The sequence below is a fragment of the Nuphar pumila genome, chromosome 10 (genome assembly GCF_984573655.1).
Source record: "Nuphar pumila chromosome 10, dmNupPumi1.hap1.1, whole genome shotgun sequence".
NCBI lineage: Eukaryota > Viridiplantae > Streptophyta > Magnoliopsida > Nymphaeales > Nymphaeaceae > Nuphar > Nuphar pumila.
Genome location: NC_143258.1, coordinates 82617027 through 82642471, shown reverse-complemented (window position 1 = coordinate 82642471; position 25445 = coordinate 82617027). Strand labels below are relative to the sequence as shown.

At 37.2% G+C, this 25445-nt stretch overlaps 2 protein-coding genes across 4 annotated transcripts in view; one reads left to right on the top strand and one right to left on the bottom strand.

The window, feature by feature from the left end:
- Nucleotides 1-20468, top strand: part of LOC149827069 (mannosyl-oligosaccharide 1,2-alpha-mannosidase MNS3-like) — a 27082-nt gene extending 6614 nt beyond the window's left edge. For both annotated transcript variants that reach the window (XM_090019154.1, XM_090019155.1), the window contains exons 2-6: nt 6135-7108; nt 17892-18153; nt 19066-19263; nt 19421-19569; nt 19761-20468. In XM_090019154.1, the coding sequence (XP_089875280.1) occupies nt 6135-7108; nt 17892-18153; nt 19066-19263; nt 19421-19569; nt 19761-20019 (1842 nt within the window). In that variant the 3' untranslated portion in view covers nt 20020-20468. The remainder of the gene's footprint in view (nt 1-6134; nt 7109-17891; nt 18154-19065; nt 19264-19420; nt 19570-19760) is intronic.
- LOC149827068 (potassium channel KAT3-like) lies at nt 20444-25445 on the bottom strand. Of its 2 annotated transcripts, XM_090019152.1 has the most exons (12): nt 25264-25445; nt 24453-24709; nt 24149-24364; nt 23863-24018; nt 23538-23595; nt 23143-23460; nt 22346-22585; nt 22134-22232; nt 22036-22068; nt 21782-21967; nt 20940-21675; nt 20444-20708 (listed from the first exon to the last, which is right to left on the bottom strand). In XM_090019152.1, the coding sequence occupies exons 2-12, from the start codon at nt 24632-24634 to the stop codon at nt 20566-20568; spliced, it is 2367 nt and encodes a 788-aa protein (XP_089875278.1). In that variant the 5' UTR covers nt 24635-24709; nt 25264-25445; the 3' UTR covers nt 20444-20565. The 2 variants fall into 2 exon arrangements, with proteins under 2 accessions (XP_089875278.1, XP_089875279.1); XM_090019153.1 differs by lacking the exon at nt 25264-25445 and having other exon boundaries at nt 24453-24739.

The window sequence follows — 25445 nt, the reverse complement described above, 5'->3', positions numbered from 1 at the left end:
AATATTGTATCCCTCTCTTCCTGTGATTCTTTTGTTGTTATTCTCTTTAGTTTTGGGCAAGCTATTGGACGTTGTACTCTATACATTGTACTCTCTCTTCTTATTATAGTGGATAATTCTCTTTGTGCCCCGTGTAGGTCGTGTTGACCGAACCACGTAAACCTTTGTGTTGTGATTTGATTGTGCCTTTGTTAGATCCTATATTGCTTCCGTGTGAATTTTTGTTACCCTTATTTCTCTACATAGTTTGCCAATTTTCTGTAGCTCAGACACATATGGAAATATGAATTAAACCATTGTGGCAAGGAAAAGTTTTATTTGGAGGGGGAAGAAGAGGTAGAAATTAGAAGAAAAATATCATTTGGAAAATGGAGCTTAAACCCCATTAAACTATCTGCCATTTCATTCATGCATGATAGTGGTGTTCTTCAACGCCAAATCCCCATGTCATAAGATGTAAAAGCATCAATGATATTTTTTGCTGTCTTCAAGTTATTAGTGTTTGGCTTTTGCTATTGTCATTCTCACATTCATGATATTATGCTGCTATGCTATAGACTAGTTTTTAATTTGACAATTTTGCAGTTTTCATTTTAGCGAGGTTGATTTATTGGATAGAACTATTCTACTCCTGCCCTGTGATAATTCTTCCCATTTTTAATAAAATTTGAATTTTGTTCCCTCAAAAAGGAAGATTTATTGGAAACAAGTATATGGATATTTTTGCCATGAAGTGAAATTGTCTAGACTGTAATTGTTAAAATGTAAAACTGTACATATATGTATATATAATAATATTATATTATTATATATATATATAAATACATTTTTAATTTCTTTCTTTTCTGTATTTTTTTTCCTTTATTTTTATTTTTTGTCTTTATGTCATCTAGTTCAGTTTGAACTAGAATGACTATTGCTAGTCAAGTCCTGTCCAGACTTGACTAGCAATAGAGCTGTTGGACTGACACATTCCAACAGCTCTAAATAGAGCTGTTGGACTGTGCCCAACAGCTCTATTGAGTCCTCTTTCAGCTGTGTATATAAAGGGGTGCAACCCCTCTTGTATTTCACTCCAAATTGGTTTTTCATATCAATAAAGAATACATTTTTATTTTTATTTTGTTTTCAGTTATACCCTTTTTAAGGGTTATGCTTTAGTGTCATTCTTGACACTTGCTCTTGTTAATCAAAGCTCGTGTTTCGAAGATCCCCATTTCATTTCATGGTATCAGAGCCGCGGAAGTACTAAATCTTGAGGAAAAGCTGCCTCGGTTTCCGTGCCCATTTGCAAAAGTGTTCGCCACTTGAAGAGAAGTGTTTTATCACTTCATTGGAGAAGATTTCACATCTTGTTGTATTGTTTTTTTTTTTTTTCTTTCTCATTTTCCTTCTTGTTTCTCTTCTATCCCTATTCTTTCTCTCCTTGTAATCGATGGATGACAATGATAAAGTCACCATCATGCCTATGAAACTAAGCGATACGAACTATGTAACATGGGCTTCAATCATGAAGCACCATATATGGGGAAAAGGCTTATGGGGGATTGTGGATGGTTCCGATTCGGAACCTAAGCTATCTCTTACTAAAAAGGAGGGAGATAAAGACGTCCCTCTATCGGAAGAAGAGAAAATCAAGGCTATTGCTTCATACGAGAAGAAATGGAAAGAATGGAGAATATCTCATGCGAAGATAATGTCATGGCTTATCAATAGCGTTGACATTAAAAAATGCTCAAGTCTTGCCAAATTTGATCATGCCGATAAGGCATGGGAATACCTTAAGAATATGTATTCCCTTAAAGATATTGCACACGTGTGCAACCTCCAAGAAAAAGTTCGAATGATGACACAAGGAGACAAAACTATTCGTGAATATTACAATGGGTTGTCTGAACTTTGGGAAGAACTTTCCCTTTTAGAACCAAAGTGGCATTGTGCCGAAGACATCGAGCTTCGTCAGAAACAACTCGATGTTGAACATTTTTACCAGTTTATCACTGGATTAAGGCCGGAATTTGAAACCACTAAATCGGCCCTACTTCACCGGGGAAAAATTCCTTCTATTGTTGAAACTATTGAAGAGTTAACAATGGAAGAAAATCGTCTCCGGAAAGGTTCTTTAAAAATTGAAGATGATTCCGTTTTAGCCGTGTCTAGACCAGGGAATCATGTTCGATCATATAGGCCTCCTCACTTTAACCGACAAAATGGTGACTATGATAAGAAGAAAGTTATTTGTCATCACTGTCATGAACCGGGACACTACAGGCCACAATGTCCCAAACTTAAGGAGCTGAGAGAAAAAAGAGCTGCAATTGCTGGATCGGAGCCTAAAGATCAGGATGCACCAGTTTCCCTGGCCCAACTAATGGAGATCCTTCAGCCTCTCATCAAAGGTGCCTCTTCCTCATCTGAAGCTTCAACCGGCGCAGCAGCCTCATCTTTTTCTGATTTAGGTAAAATTTCTTGGCTTCTTGACTCTGGTGCATCTTTTCATATGACCCCAAATAATCAAAGTCTATCCAAATGTGTTAAAAATAAAACAAGTGTGTCAAAGGTCTTTACTGCTGATGGGACTTCTCTTGAAATAGAAGGAATAGGAGATTTTGAAAAAATTTATAAAACAAAAAAATTTTTTATTCCAGAAATTAGACATGTTCCCAAATTAAATTTAAATCTTTTATCTGTATCTCAAATTTCTGATTATGGGTGTAATATTTCTTTTTCTTCTCATGGTTGTTGGGTACAGGATCGCCAGTCAGGCAAGCTGATTGGGGAAGGCCATAGAGAAGGAGGACTCTATTACATGGATTTTTTGGAAATGTCGAAGAAAGCTTTTTGTTATAATATTCAAAAAATAGAGTTGGAACTGTGGCATAAGAGACTTGGTCACCCACATATAGCCAAAATCCAACATTTTCCAAATCTAGGGAAATTTTGTAACTCTGAATCATTTGATTGTAAAGATTGTATTCTCGGCAAAATGAAAAGATTACCATTTCAGAACAGAACCTTTTTCTCTTCAAGACCACTTGAATTAATACACTCGGATGTTTGGGGTCCTGCACCAGTAATTTCTAAAGGAGGATTTGTTTACTATGTTATTTTTGTCGATGATTTCTCCCGACATACGTGGATGTACTTTCTCAAACATAAGTCTGAAGTATTTTCATACTTTCAAACTTTTCATAATATGGTTAAAAACAAATTTCAAAATGATATTACTATTTTTCGCACAGATTCAGGGGGAGAGTTTTTATCCACAGATTTTCAAAATTATCTTAAATTGCATGGCATCACACATCAAAGATCTTGTCCTTATACACCTCAACAAAATGGACTGGCAGAACGAAAACATCGCCATATTATAGAAACCACTAGAACTTTATTAATAGCAAATCAAGTCCCTAAAGACTTTTGGGCAGAAGCTGCCTTAACTGCCACCTATCTCATTAATAGGATGCCATCTTCTTCGTTACAAAATATCACTCCCATTGAAAAACTTATGAACATTTCTCCAGACTACTCTAGATTAAGAATATTTGGGTGCAAATGTTTCATATTTACTGACAAAAATGATAAACTTTCCCCTCGTGCGATTCCCTGTGCCTTTTTAGGATATGCTGAAAACCAGAAAGGTTATAGATGTTTTGACTTCAAAAATAATAAACTATATGTGTCTAGAAATGTTTCCTTTCTTGAAAAGGAGAGCTTCTTTGATTTTAGAAAATTAAAAGACGTCACTGTGTACTCCTTTTTGCTAGATCTAACATCAACATCTGATGAATATGACCTTGATTGTAACTTTGATGATGATCCAAGAATTATTGATCTTAATGTTGAAAATGAAGAAGTTCATAGAGATACTAGTATTCAATATTCCAGGCGACAAGAGTCTAATACTCCATGTGCACTTGAGAAATATTCTAACATTCCAACTAGACAATCATCCCGAATCTCGAGGCCTCCAGAAAAGTTTGTATCATACGAGTCTTTCTCACCCACATATAGGGCAGTTATTGCATTAATTCACTCATATGAAGAACCATCCACATATTTTCAAGCAAAAAATGATATCAAATGGATAGAAGCCATGAAAGTTGAATTAGATGCACTTGAAAAGGCTTCTACATGGAATATTCAAGATCTTCCTCCAGGGAAGAAAACTATAGGATGTCGATGGGTTTATAAAATTAAAACCAAGAGTGATGGTACTCTTGAAAGATATAAAGCCCGTTTAGTAGCCAAAGGTTATGCCCAAGAATATGGGATTGATTATGAAGAACCCTTTGCTCCGGTGGCTCGTATGACTACTGTCCGAACCTTAATTGCCTTAGCTTCTATCAAAAAATGGTCTATTTTTCAAATGGATGTCAAAAATGCTTTTTTAAATGGAAAGCTAGTTGAAGAAGTATATATGGAACCCCCTCCTGGTCTAAGTATTCCTAAGGGTAAAGTCCTTCGCTTAGAAAAAGCTCTTTATGGACTTAAACAAGCACCAAAAGCTTGGTATGATAGGTTTAGTCGTGTTATGATTGATATTGGTTTTCAATTCTGTTTAACTGACACTGCTTTGTTTATTAAGAATTCTGATGCAGGGATCATTGTGCTTCTTCTCTATGTGGATGATATGATCATCACCGGAAGCGATAAACAGGGAGTTGAAACAATCAAAACACTTCTTAAATCTCATTTTGAAATGACTGATTTGGGCTTGTTGAGATATTTTTTAGGCATTGAAGTTGCTTATTCTCCTAGAGGATATTTATTATCTCAGACTAAATTTGCTTTTGATATTGTTTTCAGGTCTGGTATTACTGATGATAAGAAAGTTGACACTCCAGAAGTTGTTAATGTTAAAATGAAGATTGATGATGGAGAACTTCTTGCAGACCCTACTCCTTACAGACAGCTTGTCGGGGCACTTTCCTATCTATCCATTACCAGACCAGATATAGCACATGCTGTTCATACAGCAAGTCAATTTCAACATGCTCCTACTTCTGTTCATATGGGAGCAGTCATGCGTATTATCAGATACATCAAGTCCTCTCTTTCACGAGGATTTTTCTTATCTTCCTCCTCTTCTCTTGATTTAATTGCATATACTGATGCTGATTGGGGAGGTGATCACAATAACAGACACTCAACCACTGGCTTTTGTGTCTTTTTAGGGGAATCATTAATCTCGTGGAGGTGTAAAAAGCAGCAGAAGGTATCTCTCTCATCCACCGAAGCTGAATACAGAGCCATGGCAACCACGACCATGGAAGTAGTTTGGCTCCGACGACTGCTTGCTGACATGAGAGTTGAAGCAACAAAGGCTTCACAAATGTGTTGTGACAACAAAAGTGCGATCTACATTGCCAGTAACAGAACATTCCACGAACGCACCAAACACATCGAAATGGATTGTCACTACGTCAGAGAGGAATATCTACACGGGATAATTGATCTGCCATATGTCACTTCAGAATATCAGTTAGCAGACCTCTTTACAAAGCCTCTCGCTGCTCCCCGATTTCACTTTCTCTTAGACAAACTTTCGCTCATTGTACCGTAAGTTTGAGGGGGAGTGTTAAAATGTAAAACTGTACATATATGTATATATAATAATATTATATTATTATATATATATATATATAAATACATTTTTAATTTCTTTCTTTTCTGTATTTTTTTTCCTTTATTTTTATTTTTTGTCTTTATGTCATCTAGTTCAGTTTGAACTAGAATGACTGTTGCTAGTCAAGTCCTGTCCAGACTTGACTAGCAATAGAGCTGTTGGACTGACACAGTCCAACAGCTCTTAATAGAGCTGTTGGACTGACACATTCCAACAGCTCTAAATAGAGCTGTTGGACTGTGCCCAACAGCTCTATTGAGTCCTCTTTCAGCTGTGTACAGCCCCTCTTGTATTTCACTCCAATGCTTCTTAAGCAATTGGTTTTTCATATCAATAAAGAATACATTTTTATTTTTATTTTGTTTCCAGTTATACCCTTTTTAAGGGTTATGCTTTAGTGTCATTCTTGACACTTGCTCTTGTTAATCAAAGCTCGTGTTTCGAAGATCCCCATTTCATTTCAGTAATCACTCCTAAGTGGCTTGCACATGTCTTCTTTTTGCAGGTGATTACAAATGCTTTGCGTACCAGTAGCTTCAAAGGGGATTGGGGAACATGCAGTACTGGGAAAATTTTAATGTTACTGATGATTTTTGGATTGGTCTATCTAATTATGGTCGATAGGAGCCCTGGGCATTTGAAGCCAATGGTAGGTTTAGAAGACAGCTTAAAGGAAGGTAGGATTGAGCATTCTGGTAGGGGCACAACTCAAAAGCTATTGCGAAGACCACCAAGGCTGCCTCCAAGGTTGACGCCTTCTGAAACAGCTGGTAATGTCACTTCTACTATGGATGTCAATAAGAAAAAGGAAAGATCAAAATGGCTACGTAGGCAGCAAAAGGTTAAGGATGCCTTTATCCATGCATGGACTGGGTATAAGAGTTATGCTTTGGGCTATGATGAACTTATGCCATTGAGCCATAGAGGAACTGATGGTTTAGGCGGCCTTGGTGCCACCGTTGTGGACTCTCTAGATACTGCCATGATAATGGGCATTGATGAGATAGTTTCTGAAGCAGGATCTTGGGTAGAAACACATCTCTCTAAGAGGATCAGTGAGAAAGGTCAGGTAAACTTATTTGAAACTACCATTCGTGTTTTGGGTGGTCTTCTTAGTGCTTATCATCTAAGTGGGGGGCACAGGGGCACCACAGAAAAATGGGATTATCCAATCATGCTTAAAGGGCCCAAGTCAGAGGTCTACCTGGAAGCAGCAAAGGCCTTGGCAGACCGTTTGATGTCTGCTTTTACATCAAGTCCAACTCCTGTTCCATACTCTGATGTTGTCCTCCATAGAAACTCAGCACATCCTGCTCCTGATGGACTGAGTAGTACTTCTGAAGTCTCCACTCTTCAGCTTGAGTTTTCCTACCTCAGCAATATTTCTGGTGACCCAAAGTATGGTAGGGAGGCAATGAAGGTCCTGGATCACATCAAGAGACTTCCTAAGGTTGAAGGGCTGGTGCCTATCTACATAAGGTGCATTTTAATTCCATACTGTCTTTTTTCATTATAGATGTCTATGTGTAACCTTGTCCGATAAGTACAACACTGTCTGCAAGGACCTTTGACCAATTTCAATTGCCTGATATAACATTTTAGTGATTTTCAGATGTTTTTTAATTTCTTATTATCGCCATGAGCAGAACATGTTAGCTTATTTTCTTTCTTTTCCCTTATGATATATGGTGTAAATCAAACAATGCATGTATTTAGGTAGTCCCATATTTCTGTTTGTCAGGTAGTTCTTATGCTACCACTAGGGATGGCAGTGGACCGGGGGAAAGCGGGGCCCCGCCCCGCCCCGTTTGGACCGGGGATGGAGGGTATGAAACGGGGATGGAGGCGGGGACGAAGGTTAAAATCCATCCCCGTCCGGGGGTGGAGGCGGGGATGGACTGGCACGTTCCCCCGCCCCGCCCCGCCCCATCCCCGCCCCGGCCCCGCCCCGGCCCATCCCCGCCCCGCCCCCGGCCCATCCCCGTCCCGGCCCCGCCCCGCCCCATCCCCGCCCCCAACCCTTTATATTTTTCTACATGTTTACTAACCCTAACTCCCTTCCCTAATTTCCTAACCCTGGAGCCGCCGAGTCGGGCCGTCGCCTCTTCCCCTTCCCCATCCGCATTATCATTGGAGCTGGGCCGTCGCCGACCACCGTTGGCCGACGCCAACCACCGTTTGCCGACACCGACCACCGTTGGCCGACACGATCTCTCCCTCCTTCCATGGCTGATGCATTGTTTGACATCTTCTGAGATCTTAAAAACAACTTTTGACATGGCTGATGCATTGTTTGTTTGTCAGCGTATGAACTATCAAAAAAAGAAGGTAAGGTTGGGACACCTGAGAGACCACTCTCCGATCTTGGTAATCTAAGTTATCGTGGCTACTGGACTAGGGTTTTGCTTGACATTCTGAAGAAGCATAAGGGCAATATTTCAATCCTGCTTTCTTTCTGGACCTTCATGTTTTAAATTTGTGTTGCACTCTGTGGTTTTGCTTGTGCTGTCAAATCTTCTCATATAGTGGACACATTTTTTTGTGATTATAAAGCAGGTTTCAATAGGTTAATTTTTTCATTTATAGTAGTTGTTTGATTTGGCTTAATTTTTTTCAACATTTCAGATCAACTTATTTGCATATTCATTTTTCTAATTATTAAATAATATTCTCCAGTTCAGAAAAAATTGGAGGATGAGGAACTGAGTCCATTCAATATCTTCTAGAGCATGATCCATGGATGTTATGTATTAGTTTACTAGGCACAAGTAAAATCTAATTTTTGTCTGGGCTATGAAGGCGGGGAGATCCTGTTTTCCATGTGGATGAATTCATTTATCATTAACTGAAATATTAACGTGAATGATTTCTAAGTAGGGATGCAATTTGACAAACGGGGACGGGGACGGGGCGGGGGTGGAGGACATGAAACGGGGATGAAGGCGGGGGTGGAGGATAAAATCCATCCTCGCCGCGGAGGCGGGGCGGGGCGGGGGTGGAAACCTTGTCCCCCGCCCCGCCCCACTGCCATCCCTAGCTTCCACCTATGTCACATGGGTGCGGGTGCGGGTGCGGGTGCGGGGGTGCGGCACTTTCAAAAACCTAGGGTGTGGGGTGCGGCAGGGGCAAAAATGTAAAAAAAAAGTTATATATATATAATTTTGAAGTTTTAATAATTAACATTTAGCAGTTAACATTGTCATAATATCATTCATCAATCATCATTCATGCAATATATCAACCTAAATATCATGCAAATAAGTAAAGCAATTACATAAATCAACCTAAATATCAATCAAATAAGTAAAGCAGAAAAGAACTAATTACATACCAAAGTATATCCTGATGAAGTAATTGATCTTAATAATTTTCTTCTTCATCAAATGCATCATTAGAAGGAATACTATGCTCAGCTAAATCCATGTTTGTTATGTTGAAATCATGCTCTCACTCGAAGTCATACTCTTCTGGGTTTACATCCTAAAATTTGGATGTTCTTTGTCTGCGTTACAAACCAATTTGAAAATATTAAATACAATACAACAATAACAACAACTACGCCTATCTCAAAACAATTGGGGTCGGCGATATGAACCAACAAAGAAAATCATTCTGGGTCTTCCACATGAATCCTTCTCCTCTAATCATTTTTATCCAATGACATGTCCTCGGTGAGGTTAAATACAATACAAATATATTTAAATGAAAAAACTAAAAAATAATCAAATAACTAAGATAGCAAATTAGTACCTGTAATCATCATTGGTTCGCGAAAGTAATTGAAGATTTGAATGAACATATACTAAGTCCTATGCACGCTTGCTGGTGAGTTTGTTTCTCTTCATGTTGTGGATTTGAGAATATGTGCTCCAATTTCTTTCACAACAAGATGAACTAGCAGACTGCGATAGCAATCTTAATGCAAGGCGTTGGAGAAAAGGTGTTTCTGATCCAAATGTTGACCACCATGTGATAGGATCTATATTATCCTCTTCTCTCGCGAATAATGTCGGTCCATATAATCTCGAAGATGACAATTTTTCAAACTCTTGTGTGACTTGACGTAGAAGATATGCTTCTGAAAAAAGTCTTGTCATACACATATTTCTATGTCTTGATAGCTCTGGGTCTAAATTTGGAGGGACACGACCAATGCCAACAGCCTGTCACTTATTTGCATAATATTTTGGATTAAGAGAATGTGTCATGCAATGTAAGGGAGTGTTGTTCTTATCTCATCTTCTGACTAAAATTGAATGAATATGATTAAAAAATTCTGAATCATCTAATACAGGATTTTTTTCTTCATGTTTGAAAACTATAGCTTGAAACTATAGCTTGTATTTTTTCAATCATATTATCCCACATTTCATAAACTCTATGAAGCATGGGCTCATCCTTATCAACTTCTCTTAACATTTTCCAAATAGGTTGCGTAAATTGAATGAAGTATACCACTCTGTCCCAAAACTCATCATCAAGAATGAATTTTTTAATTTCTTGAGTCTTGATATCATCATCAGCACGATAAAATGTCCAATTTTCATCAGTCACCATGTTAATCAAAGCATTATTCAGTCTTTTAATCCTTTTCACCATCACAATGATGGACGCAAAATGTGTTTCAGCGACCTTCAACAATTTCAAGTCAGAATGCCTATTAAATATAGCATTAGCACGATGGTGGTTAACAACAAAATTCCTAATGCTTTTGACATTTCTTTCTAAATCTTTAATCTATGAACATAAAGCATATGCTTATGAATTTTCTTCTTTGGGGTTGCAGATGCTCTTTAGGGCCAGATTTAAGTTGTGTGCTACACAGGGAGTCTAAAAAATATGAGGGTACTCATTCTCCAAACTTAATGCTGAACTTTTACAAACTGGAGCGTTGTCTGTAATGATTTGTACAACTTTCTGATCACCCACTTCTTTTATGACTTCTATAAACAATCCTTTCAAATACTCTGCATTTTTATATTCCCTAGATACATCAACTGTTTTCAAGAATATTGGGCCACTAAGCGAACAAGCAATGAAATTGATCAGTGGATGCCTTTGAATATTTGTTCATCCATCAGACACAACAGAAACTTCATTTTGCTCACATGAATATTTTTTAATCTCTAGCAACCTCTTCACATTTGCCCTCTCTTCTGTAAGAAGTCTGGTTCGTATTTTTTCTGAACTTGGAGGCACATAGCCACTCAAATTACAATTTGCCAAGGATGTTACTAAATCATTCCAATAAGGATTTCTAGCCGCATTAAATGGGAGTGAACTAGAATAAAAATACTTCCCAACTTTTCTATCCAATTCTTCTCTCCCATATGCATTGAATGCTGCTTGTATCGTTCCTCTACCTCCTATATTGACTTTTTTTTTTTAGCATCTTCTTGGTAGCTTGCAAATGGCACACTAACTGTACAAGAATCGGCCATTGCCTTTCTCTTCTCATATTCTTCTTGTATTGTCTTCGCATTGCCTCATCAACTTTTCTGCATCCTGAAATGCCATGTCCCGGTATCTTTAACAAATGAGCCTTCACTCTTGTGTAAGACCCAACAAAATCTCTTTCGCAGAGCTTGCATCGAAATTTCTTGTTTCCACCACCTTTTTTCTCCAGTTTTTGCAAGTTTATCTACATGTACCCATAGTGGCCCCACATCATCAATCACACTACAACTATTAGCAAAACTAGCAGCAGAACTCACATGTTGGGATGAGGATGACACAAGTCCTTTTCCTTTATCCGTCATTTTTATCCTGAAAACACAAAAAAAAATACATTCAAAATTTCAAATCAATTATACAAAAATTATTTTGATATAAAAATATATATATAATCAGGAGCAAGGAGGGGGGATCTGCCCCTCCCTTGCGGAAATCAGAGGGATCAGGGGGGGCTTGGCCCCTCCCTTGCTGACCCAACAAGAGAGCGAGAAGGTGCGGGGGGGGGCTCGACCCCTCCCCTGCCGACACAAGAAGAGAGCGAGAGAGGGTACATACCTGCGAAAGGAGAGGAGCCTAGGAGGTGGTGTTGGGGCGTCGGTAGGAGAGAGCTCGAGTTGAGCGGGAGAGGAGAGGAGAGATTAGGGCAAAATTTTTTTTGCCCTAATCCTCCTTTTTCATCGGGGATTTTTTTTAACGCCAAAAAGGGGACGAAAATGACCCTAGGCGCGTTGACCGCACCCGCATCGCGTTGACCGCACGCGACGCGGGTGCGGCACCTGTTTTGCCGAGTCCCTGTGACTTAGGCTACCACGCTTCGGGTCTAATGCTTGCAATAGCATATGCAATATACATGCAGTAATTGCTATTTATTAGTCAGTTCCTTCAGCTGTTTCATTGTGCTAGGCAATTTTGTGGAATAAAATTGCTGTTTTCTCTTTCTACTTATTCATGCCTTTTAATATAACAGTGTTTTTAGGTGACATGTTGGAAAATGATGCCAAACTGATCTATTGTGAGATTCTATGGTAATTGTTTCAATGGCTGGGATATCCTTTTGTATGTTGGAGGAGTCGAGGTGCAACATGTGGATGTATTAGATTTAGGTTGTGATCATTAACTTTGAGAACAAAATGGCAATTGTCATGGCATAAAGGTTCTTACCAGCTCAATAAAAAGTGAACAGCCTTGTGCCTCAAATTAGCACATGGCCCAATGGTTAATCATAGCTAGCTAAAAGTTGCTTCTACCATCTGTAATGAAATGAGCGAAAGATAAATAAGATCCTAATAAGGGTATACAAAAGCACAATTCAATGTGTGCAGTCACAAGTCCACTAGGGATACAAAGAGCCTACAAGGGGTTACAACAAACATAAAAAATGTGAGACTTTATTGATAATATGCTTAACAAAAAACATAAAAAAAAATGGAGACAAGGTATCCCCATTTGTACACATCCACACAAGAGGCAAGAAGTCTTGGGAGCTCCCATAGAGTCGTTGGGAGCTATAGAGCCCCTCAAAACTATAATAATTACATTTATAAAAAAATAAAAAATAAAACTAACTAAATTGTCCATATAGGATAAACCTAGTTACAAAAGATGAAATAACCAAAATGCCCTTGTTGGGCATTATTTATTACAACAGAATATATATATATATATTCATTATATTAAGAATATATATATACATACTTTAACACCCCTCCTTAAATTTACGGTGTAAACGCTGAAAGTTTATTAAGAAGAAAGATGAAACGAGGTGCATAAAGAGCTTTAGTGAAGAAGTTTGTAATGTGGTACTCAGATGTAACATATAGTAGCTTGATAACTACTCTCTCCATCTCAGTGTACTTGGTATATTCACGTAAGGTGTGATTGTTGGTAATGTAAATAGCACTTTTGTTGTCATAATACATCTTCGAAGCTTTAGAGATGACTAATCCTATATCTCTAAGAAGATTCCTTAGTCATACGAGTTCCATGGTTGTCGTAGCCATTGCCCTATATTTAGTTTCAATAGATGATAATGAAACCTTCTGCTGCTTTTTGCACCTCCACGAAATCCAAGAGTCTCCTAGAAAAACACAAAAACTAGTGGTTGAAACTTTATCATTGGGATTTTCTCCCCAATCTGCATCAGTATAAGCAAATAAATCTAAAGATGAAGATGAGAATACGAAAAACTCTTTATTTATAAAAATTTTTATATATCTCACAATCTATAACGCAACACTCGTGTGGACAATGGTTGGAGCATACTAAAATTAACTAGTAGAGTGAACAACATGAGCAATGTTTGGTATGGTGATAGTCAAATAAGTGAGTGACCCAATCAATTATCTATACGGTGTAGGATCGTCCAGAAGTGTCCCATCTTCAAGTCATAATTTTGTATTGACAACTTCAGAAGTATCATCTTTCTTAGCATTTGTAATTCTACTCGTAGTACAAATATCAACAGAAAACTTTATTTGAGAAAGAATATAGCCTATGGGAGATTAGGCAACTTTAATACCTAAAGGATATCTTAAAAATCCCAAATCAAACATATCAAAATTTTCTTTCAAAACATTTTTAATTTCTTTAACTTATTGTTCATCATTCCCTGTTATTATCATGTCATCCGCATATAGTAGAAGAATAACAACATTGGTACTTGTATCTTTGAAAAAAAGAGTAGTATCAGTATAAAAAGAATAAAAACCCAAATGAGTCATAACATTACTAAATCTATAGTATCAGACTTTAGGAGCATGTTTGAGACCATATAAAGCATTTTTAAGTAAGGATTTTTACTTTATCAATACCAGATCTCGACGGAGGGTCCATATAAACTTACTCATTTAATTCTTCATTGAGAAAAGCGTTCTTAACATCAATTTGATAGATGAACCATTTTTTTATGGAAGCAATCGCTATGAGGGTCCTAACATTAGTCATTCTAGCTACAGGTGCAAATGTTTCTTCGTAGTCAACTATGTATTCTTGAGAATAACCATTGGCCACTACACCTTATATCTCTCTAGAGTTCTATCACTCTTGGTTTTAACCTTGAATACTTGTCTACAATATATAGTTTTCGTTCCTAAAGGCAAAGTAACTATTTCCTATGTCTTGGCTTTCTTAAAAGCATCTAATTCTACATTCATAGCCTCAATCCAATGAGAAAAAAATTTAGTTTCATTGTAATTAAATGGTTCATGATAAGAATAAGTTTAGAGACAAGGAGTCAGAAGATACAAACCTATTTGGTGGAATGGAAGCACGACTAGATCTTCTAAGACCAGATTCTTATATAGGAGAATCATGATCAATCTCTAAATTACTATTTAAGGTCTCTTTTTCGGGGGAAGAATACATTTGTAATGCATTTAGAGGATTTGTGTGCTCATGTCGTGTATAAACGCATATTTCTTTAGGTCTTTCATCTATTATATCACTATCTTTAGTAGAACTATCACAAGGTTCTACACTTTCATCAATAGGATGATTATCACTAATAACTTCATTATTCAATGACTTATCACAATTAGAATCATCATTTCTTGGAGAGAGATCAAATAAAAATGTATAGTCTACTTCCTCTTTTCTATTGCTTTTATTAAAACCATTTTTATTTTTTAAGGTCACATCTTTAGAGACATAAAGTTTGTTATTTTTTAAATCAAAACATCTATAGCCCTTTTGATTTTTTCATATCCAATGAAAACACATTTAATGGCTTTTGGAGATATTTTATCTTTTTTGTGTACAAGTATAAAACATTTACAACAAAAAATTCGTAATCTTTTGAAGTTGGGTGTTATTTTAAACAATTTTTTACAAGGAGAAATATTTTGTAAAGATGATGATGACATTCAATTTATCAAGTAAGTTGAAGTTAGAACGACCTCGACCCAAAAGGATTTTGGAATATCTTTAGAAATAAAAAAGGTCGTAGCGGTTTCTATAATATGTTTATGTTTTCTTTTCACTAAATCATTTTGTTGAGGAGTTCTAAGACAAGACTTTTGATGACAAATTCTATTTTGTTTTAAATAATTTTGAAATTCATTGGATTAATATTCTCCACTCGAATTGGATCTAAGTATGAAAATGTTGCTTTGAAATTGATTTTTGACTATCATGTGAATTTTTTTAAAGAAAGAAAAGCCATTTGATTTTAAATTGAGAAAGTAGACCCGTGCATATTTAGTAAAATCATCAATAAATGTAACATAATATGAATAACTTCTTTTTAATATGACAAGAGAAGGATCCCAAACATCCAAATTCACTAACTCAAAGGGTATTTTACAAAAGAAGGTTCTATTGGGAAAAAAAATTGATTTTATTTTGCCAAGTATATAATCTTTGCACACATTTTTCTTTATAAATTTTTTTCTTAAAAGGAAAAATATACATCTTAGAATAACTTGGATGTCCTAGTCTTTTATGTCAAGTTTCAATATCATTATCTTGAACATCAGTGCAAAAGTATTTTGAACCTAGTCTTTTATGCCAAGTTTCAATATCATTATCTTGAACATCAGTGCAAAAGTATTTTGAAAGAAGAGATAAATAATTCATGAAATAGAGATCTTCTCTCTTATGGCCTTCTGTTTCTCAGACCGGAGATCCTGAATAAAACAACGTTTAGATGAAAAGGAGATTTCACATCCATGGTAGAAAATTTGAGAGACGAAGAAAAAAAATAAATTTAACTTAGGAACAACTCTATTTTGAGAGTTTTTAGAATTTAAAGTTTCAATACTTTTAATTTTTAAAGATGTTCCATCAGCAGTAGAAACACAAGATAAATTTGGGTTAGTGCATATATCGGATAAGGTATTCTCATATGGGTCATATGAAAGAAAGCTCCTGAGTCAAGAATTCATGAACACTCATTGGGATAAGAAGAGAAAGCAATAGCGTCCCCCGATGTAGAAGATGACGATTTGAGCATTTGTTGTAGTGTCACGGTTAGTTGACAAAGAGTGTCTTTTAGTTCACCTATACTTTTGTATTTTTCCTCATTCTTTAGTGTAGATTCTTCCACGGAAGCCACCTTGTTTCTAAGCTTTGGATAAACCAGTTTAATATGACTTGGCTCATTACAAAAGTGACAAACAATCCTTCTTGATCCTCCATAGTTGTTGTTCCACAAGCCATTTTTGCTCTCAAATTGTGAAAGTTTATATGCTCTTACATTGTTAACCAACACTTCATCTCCTCTTTTAGCCATGCCAAGATGGGTTTCTTTTTGGCATACTTTGGCAATCACATCTTTTAAAGAAAGTGAAGATGTTCTATGAAAGAGAGAAGATCTTGTTCAAATCCGTGCGTAATCCATACAAAAATTGAAAAAAATGTTTTTTTTTCATTTGTTCCCACCTAAGTTCCACATCTTTGTTGGCTACCCACTTAGGCTTCAAAAGTGCCAATTTATCCCATAAATGAGTTAAGGCATTAAAAAAAATCACGGACATTTATGTCCCCTTGCTTGGTTCTAATTTTTTCTTGCAAGTAATATTGTTTTGCAAGATTTTTTTAAGTGTACATGTCTTCCATGAACAACCAAGCTTCATTTTCCTTTTTAAATTTGACAATATTCACATTTTTATTTTAACGTTATTCATAAATCATGCAAAAATCTTAACATGGTTACTCTTCCTATCTTCTACTTTTGATTGATGATCTTCAATAGCCTTAGTTTGAGCATTTCCTTCTAGAGTTTTTTTTTGACTTTCTTCTAGTTTGGTGAGTTTTAGTTGAGGCTCAGGAATAGTGTCCATCACATATCCCCAAAGCTTCTTTCTCTTGCGGTTGTTGTTCATAGCGGAGGCCACATCATGTAGTTGGTACCATTGAGTTTGAAGGAGAGATCAATTTTGTGGTCATGCTCCATTTTGAATGAGAGGAGAGAGCAACAGAAAAAGAAGAGTGTTGAAGAATATGTCCACTTGCAAGCATCACGAACACATGAACACTTTTGGATGCTTTCTCACGAACACGAACACTTTATGTCCACTTTCCACGAGACCAAGAGCACTATGACTCTGATACCATGTAATGAAATGAGCGGAAGATAAATAAGAACCTACTAAGGGTATACGAAAGCACAATTCAATGTGCACAATCACTAGTCCGCTTGGGATGATACAAAGAGCCTACAAGGGCTTACAACAAACATAAACAATATGAGACTTTATTGACAATATGCTTAGCAAAGGCATAAAAAGAACGGGGACAAGGTTTCCTATTTATACACATCCACACAAGAGGCAAGAAGCCTTGGGAGCTCCCATAGAGCCCCTCAAGACTGTAATAATTACAATTATAAAAAACAAAAATAAAACTAACTAAACTGTCTCTATAGGATAGACCTAGTTACAAGAGATGAAATGACCAAAATGCCCCTGTTGGGCATTACTTATTACAACAGAATATATATATATATATATATATATATACTTTAACACCATTCACTAAGTGTTCACTTCCATGCTTTTTAAAAATGGTTTGTGAGCATATATACATATCAAATAACACTAAAATAACTTTTGATTGGTAACTATTCTTCTCTTTCAAATCAGCTGACATAAATAGTAGTTGGTGAGTTGTTAAGAGAAATCCTTCTTTTGCAGGGGTGCAGATTTAATATGTTCTGGTTATCTTGGTCGTGATGTTTGGTCACAAATGTCTCTCATATCGAATCTTCTGTCCTCAGTCTTGTTCCAAGTTTGTTGCATAATAACTATGAATCTATGTGAATTCTGTTGAATCTTATTATTATTTCATGTTTCTGTACATTCTTGTTGTGTAGTCCTCATACAGGTGAATTTAGTGGAGAGAATATAAGGCTGGGATCTCGTGGAGACAGCTATTATGAGTATCTGATAAAAGTTTGGCTTCAGCAAGGAACAAATCGTGATTACCATTTGAAGTATTTGCATGAAATGTATGAAGAAGCAATGAAAGGAGTGAGACACCTTCTTGTTCGCAAAACAATTCCTAATGGGCTGGCTTTTGTTGGGGAACTTCCCTATGGGCCAAAAGGTTCTTTTAGCCCTAAAATGGATCACCTGGTATGTGTTAAGTTCATCATCTAACACTACTCACAACAAAATAGTTAAATAGAAGCTATGTTATGTACATGAAACATTATGTGCTTATTCTGAGAAATTGAGACTATAGACCATGGTGGCACTACTGAACAAGTTATTATTAACTTGAGATATTCATATCAAACTGCTCTAGTTTTCCCCATATCATTACTTTGTTTTTCTTGCAGATTAATTAACATTTAGGCAGATGTAGGGGATTGTGAAGTGCATGACTTCTTCTGTCAGATCAGGTGCATTGGATCAGTGGATTCGGTTTTGGAATTGATAATGCGAATATTCTCTGATTTTCTTTGAAATTTCAAGATCAGTTTAGATTAGTTTGTTTCGGAAGTTGCAACATTAGATCTATTCCAGATCATGTCTTATCTACTAAGGTTTATAGAGGTTTATTAGATCAGATTGCATGGTGAGCCATAGACCAACCTAATCTTTTCAGTATTTCTGACTGGTTTGTCCTTCAGTTGTAATATTGGAATCATAAAACCATTGTTGCAACTTGTGTGGAAGTTGAAGTATATTTTTGTTATCATTACAACTCCACACTTTAATATTTTGTGCGAAAACCACTGGAAAGTCATGACAATCATAGTTTATGAATAATTTATTCTCATGTTTAGGACATATGCATAATTGAACTGATGTCTTACCTGTTTTTGGCACCAAAGAATTAACCTGTTGAATGATCTGTGCCTGATTGAAGTTTTGCAGTTAGCCTGTCTTTAAGTATCTAACAAGGATTTTCATCTGATAAATTCATACACTTTCATTGTAAAAAACATAATGACCTTTAAAATGCATTTTTATCATAGAGATGCTGCAGCTATCTAGTCTTATCTGTGAAGAGGAATCTTGATATATTTAGTCCTTGTGTAGGTCTGTTTCCTTCCTGGTGCACTTGCTCTTGGTGCTACAAAAGGGCTTACAAAGAAGGAAGCTATGGAAGACAATCTACTGACAATTGATGACCTGGAAAATTTGAAGCTTGCTGAGGAGCTCACAAAGACATGCTATGCAATGTATTCAGTGACTGCCACAGGCCTGGCTCCTGAAATTGTTTATTTCCATGTGGAGGTGAGATTGGAAACTGTTTTGACCCATGTTTCTTCTGTATTTTCTCTCTCCTTTATTGATATGAAAATTTGAATAAGAGGGTTCTTTGGCAAATTTTTTGGTTCAACGATTCACAGTTCATGCACTTTAAATGATTATAACTTCTGTGTTGAATCAGGGAGAATTTGAAGGTGGCCTTGATGGTGGGAACAAAAGTTCTGAATATGTGAATGATATCATGATAAAGCCCAATGATCGGCACAATCTTTTACGCCCAGAAACTGTGGAATCACTGTTTGTAATGCATCGTATTACAGAAGATCCAAAGTAAGATTCTTCCTGTGCATGATTTTCCTGTTTTCTGGCTTAATTTTTCCAGTTTGCATTTAGATTGTGGTTAACAGGTCTGTTTCTTTTGTTTGTGTGGGCTACTGGTTGACATTGCCAGTTCGTTTTTTTTTTATCTTGTTGGAGAACACTTTGTGAGTGAAACTTTATCCTTTTAACCATTTCTGCAGGTATCGTGAATGGGGATGGCAGATATTTCAAGCTTTTGAAAAATATACAAAGGTTGAATCTGGGGGTTATAGTTCCTTAGATGATGTGACAAGCATACCTCCTTATAGGAGAGACAAGATGGAAACCTTCTTCCTGGGAGAAACATTGAAGTATCTATTCCTACTATTTGGGGACAATGATGTCCTACCTTTGGATAAGTTTGTTTTTAATACAGAAGCTCACCCTTTTCCTATCAACTGGACAGCGAAACAACTGTGATGTTTGTACTTATTATACCTCAAGAATTCGATGCATTTGGCTAACCTGAGCGACTCGGATTCTGATTGTGGATAACATGCGAGATTCTTCCTCACATGCTCCTGGAGTCCTGAATAACGTTTTGAGCTGTGTATAACAGATAGAATGGCCATATCAGATTACCAGAAGGATTGTTTCGCACATGTTTGCAGTTGCATACAGGCTCAGAAAGTTTTTCAGCCATTCATTTTTTCATTTATCATTGAATACAGAGGCTGTTTGTATTTGCTCTTTCTATACTTGCAGTTTCAATGAATTTTTGTGTAACATTTCTTTTTCATCTGAAGGGATTTATAAGGGCTATCAGTGTACTCTTCAGTAAACAGCTTCTGTTAATTAAATTTGTATTCTATGACAAGGAAGAAGAATTGACATAAAGAGTTCACTATAACCTTTTTGATTTACACAAATTATGCCTTGCTTCTTAATTTGTTTTGGAAATGAGTTATTTAATCATCTGTACTTAGACTTCCATTGCACCTCCATACCATGACATTCCAAACTTGACTAGTCCACCTGGTACCCTGTTAGTTCTTGTTCTTCCTCAAGGAAAAACAGGTGATCTCCATCTCGAACAACACTGATATCATCTACTTCTGTATTTTCTCCATTGACCACTTTTGTGGGATGGTGCCCGATGAACTTTTGACCTGCAGTTATAGGCGATGCAAGTGATGAATGAATACAGAGAGCATACTTTTTTTTTTTACTTATTTGGTTTTAGTTATACCAGTTTGTTCCATGCATTTCTTGTTTATCTTTTCTGAATATTTTTTTGTCTGGTTATTCACACATTTAAGAGATTGCTTTTATTAGTGACCATCTAGTGGGAATTTTCTTGTTTTTCATTTCAAACATTTGGTGCAAACTATGAGACATACCACCAATTTCAAGAAGCTCTTCCAAAGTGTCCGGCAGGTTTATTAGTTTTCCATGCTGCACTCTTGGTGTGTTGGTCTTCACTGCATGTATTGTAATCCTTTTCTTGCAAAAACTTAAGGCTTCTCTATCAATGGGACTGCTGCTATTGTTTGGAGTTGAATGTCTTTCTACCATGATCACTGAATTGCCATGGCAAGAGCTTCCTCTTCCATCTTGTTTTTTATCAATTACTATGCCTTTCATTCTCTGTTCCCCTGTGAGGTGTATGATATGCTCCCTCTGGTTTAGATTCTCATACTCCTTTAACAGAGTGTAGATGTCTTTGTGCCCTTGTTGGTTGGCCAACATTATTGGTGTCGTACCTTTTGCGTCTGGTTTGTTCACATCTGCTCCACACTCTAGCAAAAGCTTGACCATTTCAGTCTTCTTGGTAAGAACTGCAATATGGAGTGCAGTTCTTCCTTGGGCATCTGTTGAGTTTATATTAGCTCCATGCTTGAGAAGGTCATAGATGCTGTTATGGTCACCTTTCTCTGTTGCCAAACACATGAGAATTCCAATATGCTTTGTGTCTACAGCTGAAGCACTCCTCCTATAAGTATTTGTTTCAAATTCTGTATCTGATAAGCAACTGGCACTTACAGAATCCCCTCTATTTTTACATTCTCTCAAAAATGTCAATTCTGGATCAGCCTGTAAGATATTGATTCCGATGCTTTCTATCCTCTTAAGATGCTGCAAAATTGATTTTGTCAGTTGTTCAGTCATGTATTATGAGAATAGAAAATAGAAATAGTCTTATGTGCATTCCTCTTGGCAGGGCGGTTCTCCAAATACCTACCTCAGTAAGATTGTTCACTATTATGTGTCCATCTTCATTGTTTGTCTGAATTATATTAATCAGTGAACTCCTGCTGAGCCGCAGGATTTGTGAAAGCTCACTAGTCCGAACTGTGAAAGGTTGTGGCTTGTGACACAGAACACCAATTTCTCCAAACATTTCACCGTTGACTGCTTTCCCATGAACCTGGATTGGTAAAGGGTTATGCAAAAAGCTGATTTTCAATTTGTTATTCCTAGTAATGTGTATCATACCTGATCACGGCCATCTTTATGCACTATCAAGTCCTGCAGAAAATAAACCAAGTGTAAACCTGTATTCAATTATGTATTTCCAAACACAGAATACTAACCACTGTCCCTGAAACCAAAATATAGAGATCCGTTGGTGCCTCATTCTGCAGAATTACATCTTCCTTTGGTGGAAAATACTCTGCCTGCATTTCTGACACCTTCCCTTGGCAAGAAGAATTATGTCAATTTGCAAGAGAAAAATATAGGTATGGTACTAATGATAGTGGGAGAACCCAATGAATTAAAGTTGTTACTTTGTAGGGATGCATACCAATTGAAAAAGGAAGTCATATGAAACTCCTTGAAAAAGATGCACTCTCTGGATAATAGGGAAAAACAGGTAATGTGATATGCTTGAGCGGATGGCCTTTGGAAGATCATTAAGGGTCTCTTGCTGTTTCAACGCTTCTGTCTTGTACTTGAGACATATATGAGCTAATATCTGATCTTGTAGGCGTGGAGGCAACTGGTTCCGGGTTGCAAATTCTGATGCTGATTGGACTGTATTCCTCTACAATATCATATTCACAATTTAATAATCAGTATGCGTAGCATCATGCTCCTTATAAAAGGAAAAGCGATGACGGATGTAGTTTGTTCTGTATTTTGAAGGCTCTAGAAATATGAATTCAAGTCCCACATCAATTTTTGCCAATCTAAGGAACATAAAAGTTGAATTTTCTGAATGCTAAGAAATGCAATGGCCAGATTTTTGTTTTCCTTTACTTTCTTACGCAGACCATAGTAATTGATTTGGAAAATAAATAGCATGAAAAGTCAGAGCAGTTTCATAGCTTTTCTGGAATATTTTCTACTGCATAAAGCCTTGGCTGGAAATGATAATGGAGATACTTTACAATTTCATTTGTTGGGATAAATTTCTGTTTTCTGTTAAAATAGGTCCCTTTATAATGCTTTCTAGTTCATTCACTGCAAAACTGTGGCTGTTTTGCCTGTGTTTCTATATCTAGTTTTAATTATATGTTCACAAGTAGATCAATCTGCATTAGTGAAAATGGCAAAAATGTTTATGAAGCATCAGAGATGGAGGAGGAGGAGGAAGCATACAAAGTTTCTGGTCCGGCTTGTCCCATGGACGACGAGGTTTGTCATGTTTCCGATAAGGTATGCTGTCAAACCCAGGTTGAAAAGCATGTAAATGATGTCAAACAACATCTCCCTTGCATTTTGGGCATGCAGGTCACCGTAACCAGTGGTTGAGAGAGTCGTGATCGACCAGTACATGGCCATCACATACCTAATCCACAAACCCTCTTCTTTGAAGTCCGGCATCACTGAACCAATCCAGGTTCTTTTTGGGTCTGGGTATCGATCAGCTATTAGATAGTTGAAGCAACCAGCACAGTGAACTGCAAACAGTGTGACCTGAAATCACTAATTCAAAGCGTCAGCAGAAGATGCAAAATGCGGAATAGCAGAGAAGAGAAATGCATGGGGGTTACCGAAACTAGTTTTGTGCAGCGGGTCCAAAAGTAATTGAAGCGGATGTCCTTTTCAAGCCTGAAATATAGATAATGCATTAATCAGTTGTCGTTTTTCAAGCAGAAACATCTGCATCCTGGGGAAGCAAAAGTTGATGCTTGAAATTTAGCGTTAAAGCAAGGTTTAATAGTGGGGATACAGGTTGGAGTTAAACACTCATTAGTTGCATTGAATCACTGACTTCTTAATTGGTCTATTGTCTTCTCATAAAGTAAGAAAAGTTGCCTAGGTTGTCTAATTGTGGGTTTAGCAATCAAACATTGTTTGGATGAGAAGTGCTTGGACCTTGCAAACAGGGAGCTAGCCCTCCGAAGACGCCAGAGCCTGAGCATATTGAGAACTTTGAAACCAGTTCCAGCCGCATGTTTCGTGAAGAGGAGGGCAAGCGGTTGGAAGGGCACTGTTGAACATACATCAAAGATGAACCATGTGGATAGGTATCTGCAAACTCGTGTAACAAATTTAAGGTTATACTGGATTGCCATTTGATCACGAGAATATTCTTGAACCATATAAATCAAACAACAGTCTGAAGAATAAGAAGTGTTTCCTACTCTAAAGTTGTGCTTACCTTGTGGCTATTTTCTTTGGGTCGTCAATCAGCTGATAAGTTCTGTGGTCGAGATATGCCATGAAAAATGTGAGGACAATATCAACAGCAAAGAAGCTATTAACGATATTGTCGATAATGAATATGGTGCCTGACTTGTAGTCTAAGAAGGCAAGCTCAAATGGGCAAATCCAAGCAGAGTATATGACCAGAAGAATCAGGAATATCTCCCAAACTCTGAAACATGAACACATTCACTTCTCTCCTGTGAGCTTGCGGAGCCTGAAAATATTAGAGAGTAAAAGAAGGCATGATTTTTAGTCACCTGTAACATGGATCAAAAGGGGAGATGATGAAATCTCTGAGTTTCCTCCGTTGGTTGATTCTGGCACCCAGGGACGGAAGGAGGTCACTGGAGAAATTGTATGTCCTGCCGTCAACTTGGGTTTTCTCATGATGGAATTGATACAAACAGGATCTCAAGCCCAAGATTGACATCTCAAGCATCAACTGATCAGGAGGGATGGCGATGAAGAGCAGCCGTCACGTTCATTCAGAGTTGTTTATTCCAATCCTTCCAAGCTATTGCAGCATACAAGGTGGGGTGGTTAGTTAATGTTCTCAAACTTAATTAGAAATGTTCATGACCAGCCTAGCAGCAAAAACAGATTTTTTGTCAAAATGGAAAAGAGAGGGAAAATAAAAACTTGGAATTTTGTGATAATGGCAAATATGATGTGTGTGTGTGTGTGTGGTGGTGGGGGGCGGAGGTTGGCATGATATGGTGTGTGACGCAGTTGCAGAAGAGAATTTGCTTGTGGCTGTGGTGATAGTGATGGTGGATGCAATAAGATCATAGGTGTTCTATTAACAACTGATTAGTTTAGGATAAGAAAGAAAGTTATCTATATAAGTGGTATCTTCCCGATTAAATCCAGCAATCCAAGGTTTGATGGAGGTTCTGCTCTATGTGAACTGACACGTGCCATAAGGACGGTTATGGGGTTTTCTTGTCTTCTTTCTTCCAAAGAGGCAGTGGTAAACTAAAATTTTGGCAAACCTGCCAAGGTGTGAAGTAGAGCTCTTAACCATTGTTAGCGTTCACATGTGTGTCAGAGAGAAGAGAGAGAGAGTACATGCTCAAGTCCGGTTGGGTGCCCAGCCTTGATGTCTCTTAACCTCTGGTGCTTGGTCATTCTCTGCCTGAGGCCAGAAGCACTTGGGTTCGGGCAAAGTCGTATCAGACTGGAAACCTGCGTTTCGACGAAATCCCCTCCCGCTTCTCAGAAAGATGGCTTCAGTGCCTCTGGTTTTAGCA

Bases quoted from the DNA above. Each gene is read 5' to 3' on its own strand.
- LOC149827068 (XM_090019152.1), bottom strand. From the start codon at position 24,634: ATGCTTGAGATGTCAATCTTGGGCTTGAGATCCTGTTTGTATCAATTC. The intron at 22,069-22,133 runs GTTAGTATTCTG...TATTTTCTGCAG, and splicing joins TTTTGGTTTCAGGGACAGTG to GACTTGATAGTGCATAAAGA. The intron at 21,968-22,035 runs GTATGATACACA...TTACCAATCCAG, and splicing joins ATAAAGATGGCCGTGATCAG to GTTCATGGGAAAGCAGTCAA.